At 45.5% G+C, this 6,324-nt stretch overlaps 1 protein-coding gene across 1 annotated transcript; it reads right to left on the reverse strand.

Annotated features, from left to right (window-relative positions):
* Window positions 1–4,045: 4,045 nt before the first annotated feature.
* On the reverse strand, window positions 4,046–5,545 carry Kcna2 (potassium voltage-gated channel subfamily A member 2). Its single transcript, XM_035451910.1, has one exon. The coding sequence runs from the start codon at window positions 5,543–5,545 to the stop codon at window positions 4,046–4,048; it is 1,500 nt and encodes a 499-aa protein (XP_035307801.1).
* Between the last annotated feature and the right edge of the window lie 779 nt (window positions 5,546–6,324).

Consider the following 6,324-nt stretch of genomic DNA (forward strand, 5'->3'; position numbering starts at 1 on the left):
TTTTGGACCACATGCCCATTCTCTGCTCTTGTTGCCTCTTCTACAGAACCCTGAAGGGAGGGGTAAGATACCCAGGACCATAGTAGTAGAGCCCACAAAGCTTGATCCAAGGCTGGATGCAACTTCTAATTTCCATCTTGAATAAAAGCCTTTGTCCAAATGCACTCAGTCCCCACCTGGTCCTACTAGCAGGAAGAAGCAGCCTCTGGGGCTCTAGGATGCTGGGTAATCTTACAAAGTGTTTAAATCTACTGTTAGAATAGAGAATAAAAATCAGGCTCTCTAAAAATTGTTAACGCTCCTTTAGCCATAGGTTAATGTCCTTCATCACATTTTACTTCAGCTAAATTGGTCTGCAATTTTATAAAGGCACAACAGTTGAATGGGAAGCCAGGCTTCCCTGGGAGCACTGATGCGGAAGCAGGGAGAAGCATGCCTAGATTGAACACTCATATATGGGGATCAAGAGTTGACTTTATTGGACTTGTGCCCAAGAGTGAGTGAAATGCCATGAGCAAGAAAAGGGGTCTCATTTTAGGGGCCACACCCATATAGAGAATGAATTTTCTGACCTGGCTTCAGAAAGAGGTACTTTGGAAGGTTGGGTAATTAGTTCTTTGGACTCAAAGAATGTCGGGATATTTCAACTTGGTTTAGGTTCCAGAATCCTAATTTTTTGAGCCATCACTGCTTCAAAAGAATAGAGACAAATCTGGAGATTTGGGAGTTTGAGTAATCTGTGTGAATTATCTCTGGAATAAAAGGTATATCGAGGAAGCCCATATTGGGTTGCTAGATCTTATTTCACACACCCTGCACCCTGAGTGCTGTTTCAACTAAGGTGAAAGGTCAGGCCAGGTGATTCCAGTGCTTGATGCAGTGGCCCATCTTTCTGCTTAAAACCTCAGGAGTTCTGTCTCAGGAATGAGGCTGAATGTCAAAGAAGATGCTCCTTGGAGAATACTGAGGGTTATTGATATGGGCAAGGAAAAGCAATTAAACCTGATCCCTTGCCTTTGCCCATCAAATTTTAGATGTAGAAGCATAGGCATGATTAGTGATTCAATGTCTGAATTTTGTGAGTGTTCTTGGGCATGGGTACTGTTTTTTTTTGTGTGTGTGCATCTAGTATAACTCTGTGTATATATGCTGAACTTGTGTGCAGAAACAATGACAAAGAATCGTTTATGTATTTTGTATATTTATCCATTGTCCTCCAGTTGAATTTATATATTTTGCACATGAGTGTATGCTGTGCATTTGCACACATGTTAAATACATCTCTTGCAGATATTGTGTTGGTATGCACATTTCATGCTTGGGTGGCATATGTATGTTTTGTCTACCTTTTATTTGTATGCTTTTTATATTATTTGGACTGTGTATATTTTGCATGTATGTTGCACATTTTATATTTGTGTGTGACAATGATGTGTCTCTTATTTTATGATGCATGTGTGTACACATTTTATGGTTCCCAGGCCAAGGATTTTGTGAATAGGTAACTTCCCCTGACCTACACTTCTGTATGGGTTGCTTTAACCTACATCCAAAGTATGTCCCTCCTACCCCATGTCATGAAGGTCAGCACCACCTCCCCCAAAGGAGAAGAAGAGAAGCACAGAGGCTTTGTGCCTGGCATGGGATGCCCTGCAGTCACCTGGGGATGTGGGTGATCAGGAACTAATGAGCACCCTGGACTAGCACCCTGAGCTGGTGCCCCCTCCCCTAAGACAACTGTAGGTACCAACTAATGAACAGTGATGCCTGGGTTGGAATCAATGCTGAACAGCCTGACTATGATTCATTGTGTTGGGGGAATTAAAGCCACAATGTCAAAAGGCAAAGAAGCCCAGCACAAAGAGGCAAAAGCTGTCCCCCACAACTCTTCCTAGGGCCAACACATTCTTTACTTAGAGGCTGTACAGCTCTCATTCAATCTTTACCTGTTCTTGGGGTGGGGGTAATTCTTTACCCATCCTTTGGCTCTTTTTTTTTAAGGTCAGCTCTTATTACCCAGTGTGCTAGGGAAAGAGTGTGAGTTTTGTAATCAAAACGATGCTTTGGGCCATGTAGGGAATCCATCCCTTGGTTCTGGAATTTGGAAATTTCCACCAATAGGAGGCTTCCTCTAGATCAGCAGAATCTGGTTCCAGGGAGTTTTACTCCTTGGTTTCAAAGTAGAGGATCCATCCCAGGGACAGGTCATGAAAATGATGGATGCAGAGCCAAATGATAGAGAATCAAACAGAGGAGAGGATAATAATGGAGATGATTAATGAGAGGAATTGTGGAGAGGAGGCCTGGGGTGGGCCTGGCCCAGGATAGCTGGAGCTGTGAGGGCTGTAGGACCCTTGTGCACTCAGTAAGACAAGCTTCAGCCATGGGAAACTGAAGCTGCAGCACATGGAGGGCAGAAAGACAATTCTAATGTCTAGGAGTCTATGAACACTGGAGTGTGTCTGAGGCAATGACAGCAAACCCAGGTCCAGTGGGTTTTACCATACCCATTGGGCTTCTTATACAACCAACCCACCAAGCAATGGATTTGCTCCTGAATCTGAACTCCAGAGAATGAATATATATATATGTGTGTGTATAATGTACATATACACACATTTGTGTATGTATATATATATTCTAGTGCACATAGTCAAACACATGCATAAATTGCCCTGTGTCAAAATATTGCATAAGCTTATACAATGTTCAAATGCAATTTTTCTATAGCTTACTAGAGGAACACATGAGAAAGATAGATAGCTGATATATATTTATATACATTGAACCCACAGATCTGCCTGTCCTCAGGATCAATGCCCTGGTAAGCTTTGTAGTCATGCCCTTGACTAGACTAATTCTTAAGTTTCAGTCATCTGAGTGTTTAGACTCTGACTTTTCTGTTCAATTCTCCTGGTGTGGCAGGGTCTTTGCTCCCATTGAAAGAACAGAGATGGGCGGGCTGGAGGGCCAGCCAGAAGTTTTGGTTCCCCATTCCAAATAGTCTATTTGCTTCCCTGATGGAGGGCTTTTGCCTTCTGTGGGGGGAAAACCCAGTTCAATACCATCCCAAGGCTATTAATACTCTATGTATGAATACTGAATAGGATACTAGGAAAATAGGTTATCTTCTGTGTTTTAAATATTGAGATTTCATGCAGTGAACACCCATGCAGCTCTATTGCATGACTGGTATACTCCACTGCAGTGTAGTGGAGCTGGGCCACACCATCAAGAAAGAATATGTCTGCAAATTCCAGAGTAAAAGAAGAAATCAAACATGTTCTGTGACCCTGAGGCTTGCAAAATGGTATCTGAAACTGAGAAGTCCCAAAATTAGGTAGCTTCTCCCCATAGGCCTAAGGGAACAAATGTAAAACTTGACAACTCATATTTGGTCGTATTAACTGTCCCTCCCCCACCCTCTGGGCTTTCCTCACATTGATACTGCAGAGAAAAAGCAGAATGCAGCATTTCCGTTACGAAACAGAAGCCTCTGGAGCATCTAGTTGGCAACTGCAATTCACAAACCTCAGCCTATGACACAGAAAGTAATTCTAACACACAGGACTGTCTGTTCTTTTCAATGCAAAAATGGGAATGACCTTTGGAGTAGTCTCCAGAACTCTCAAACTCAGCCATGATGGTGTTCCTCTGTGAGGGGACAGGTGGGCTAAAGTGGGATAGTAGGGTGTGGTAGGGAGAATGCACCCGCCAGGTGTGCTTGCATTTAGTTAGGAAGCTAGGATGGTGATTACGATGGGTGGTGTGTGGGCTATGAGGGGGCTGCATTATTCCAGTCTGAGACTGGCTCCATAGGTGACTCCCATCTTTGGAACCCTGTAAGTCAGTGATGAAGATTTCATGAAAGCCATGATAAATACTCTGTGTTCTAAATCAAAAATCAAAAGGTCAAAAGTCACTTGCACGACTATTGCTTTCCATGCAGAACCAGATGCACACTGTGGAACACTGACTACAATGCAGGCTATTATGCAACATCTGCATTAGTCCTGTTGAGCTGTGAGCACATCAATAGGTTTCATCAGACATCAGTTAACATTTTGGTAATATTCACATAGTTGGTGTTAGCCAATGTACAGTTGGCTGTCTTTAAGTTTTCCTCTCTAAAGTCCTCATTACTGTTGTTTACTCCCTCCTGTATTTCCATGTAATCAGACTTACTTATAGTAGAGGCACTTCTACTTTTCTTTAGGTCAGGGGAGGACGGGATCTTTGGACAGCTTGTCACTTGCAAGTACTGGGCCTGCTCCTCTCCCTCTGTCTCCCGATGGTAGAAGTAGTTGAAATTAGACACTATGACAGGGACTGGTAAGGCAATGGTTAACACACCTGCAATTGCACACAGGGATCCCACTATCTTTCCCCCAATGGTAGTTGGAACCATGTCTCCATAGCCTACAGTTGTCATGGAGACGACTGCCCACCAGAAAGCATCCGGGATGCTGGGGAACTGGGAATCTCTCTCATCAGCTTCTGCAAAATAGACAGCACTAGAGAAGAGGATGACCCCAATGAACAGGAAGAATATCAAGAGGCCCAATTCCCTCATGCTGGCTTTGAGGGTCTGACCTAGGATCTGCAGACCTTTGGAGTGTCTGGACAACTTGAAAATCCTAAAGACTCTTACCAAACGGATGACACGGAGAATGGCCAGTGACATGGCCTGCTGGCCTTGCTGGGCGTCCTCTGGCTTCTCAGCTAACTCTGTCCCCAGGGTGATAAAGTAAGGGATGATAGCCACAATGTCTATAATGTTCATGATGTTGGTGAAGAAGCCAGCTTTGCTGGGACAGGCAAAGAATCTCACCAGAAACTCAAAGGAGAACCAGATGATGCAGAGAGTCTCTACGATGAAGAAAGGGTCGGTGAAGGATGTGGACTGCTGGTACCCAATGGTGCTGTTGGAGTAGGTGTGGAAGGTCACCCCACCACCATGCATGTCCTCATTCTCATCCCGGAAGATGGGCAAGGTTTCCAGACAGAAGCTGACGATTGAGATCAGAATGACCATGACGGATACAATGGCTATAATCCTGGCAGGCCCTGAGCTCTCAGGGTATTCAAAGAGAAGCCACACCTGTCTCTGAAACTCATTTTCAGGCAGAGGACGCTCTTCTTCCTTGATGTAGCCTTCATCCTCTCGAAACATCTCCATTGCTTCTTCTCCTAGCTCATAAAACCGGATTTCTTCAGAGAATATATCTAAGGGCACATTCACAGGTCGCCTCAACCTGCCCCCAGACTGGTAGTAGTACAAAATGGCATCGAAGCTAGGGCGGTTGCGATCAAAAAAGTATTCATTTCGGAGGGGATCGAAGTACCTCATCCGCTTCTTGGGGTCCCCTAAGAGGGTCTCTGGAAACTGGGCTAAGGTCTTTAGCTGAGTCTCAAACCGCAGGCCTGAGATGTTGATCACCACCCTCTCACAGCACTCGTGGTCTGCCTCTGGGTCATAGGTGTCCTGTGGGTGTCCAGGGAGGGCAGCAGCCTCATCCACTGGGTCTCCGGTAGCCACTGTCATAATTGGGGCTGAGGAGAGTACTTTACTCTATGCCTTCCAGCTGCTTGCAGCAGGGGGCTCAGGGTGCTGGTAACTGGGCCCCAGAAAACACAGAAGCATTAGTCTGTGCTCCTGCAGGAGAGCCCCAGAGCCCTCTGAGAGCTGGAGACACAGCCTCGCTTGGCTGAAAGACAAAGGCAGGTAAGGATGTGAGACCACCAGTCACTGGCAACCTGACATGAACTGTACTTGGTGTCCCCCATCTTAGCTAAGAGTTCAGAAACAAGACCATATCACCATCCCTGCCACTGTAGCTACTTTGCAACTTGTCTAGGGATCAGTGGGGTTCAGGGAACAATCTTTCAAATATAGAATGGCCTGCACTGGGGGCAGGTGACCTAGACAGGCTCCAGCTCCATAGGGGGGAGGCAAGAAGAGAGCCCTCTGCCAGGCACTGTGCTAATGTCTTGCCAACACCTGCACTACAGGAAGTATTTATGGTAGGGTGTTTGGGTCCAGGGTCTTTATCCCTGATATCACCCTCAATAACTCTATATGGCTGTTATTGGTTTATTGGTTTACCTGTCCAGGCAGGAGAAGCCTGAGGTTCTCTTCCTTGAAGAGCAGGTCAGATGCCACAGGAATCCTAGATACCCAAACAGGCAGCTCAACTCCCTGTCACATCTTCTCACTTGGGCTGGAAATAATGGTGAGTCATTCTGAGCAGGAGGGCAGGCTCCAGATCCTGGAGGTGTGCTCTAGGACTGGATAGGGCTGGAGGGACAGTTGGATGCTTGGCA

This window comes from Cricetulus griseus (assembly GCF_003668045.3).
Source record: "Cricetulus griseus strain 17A/GY chromosome 1 unlocalized genomic scaffold, alternate assembly CriGri-PICRH-1.0 chr1_0, whole genome shotgun sequence".
NCBI classification, from domain to species: domain Eukaryota; kingdom Metazoa; phylum Chordata; class Mammalia; order Rodentia; family Cricetidae; genus Cricetulus; species Cricetulus griseus.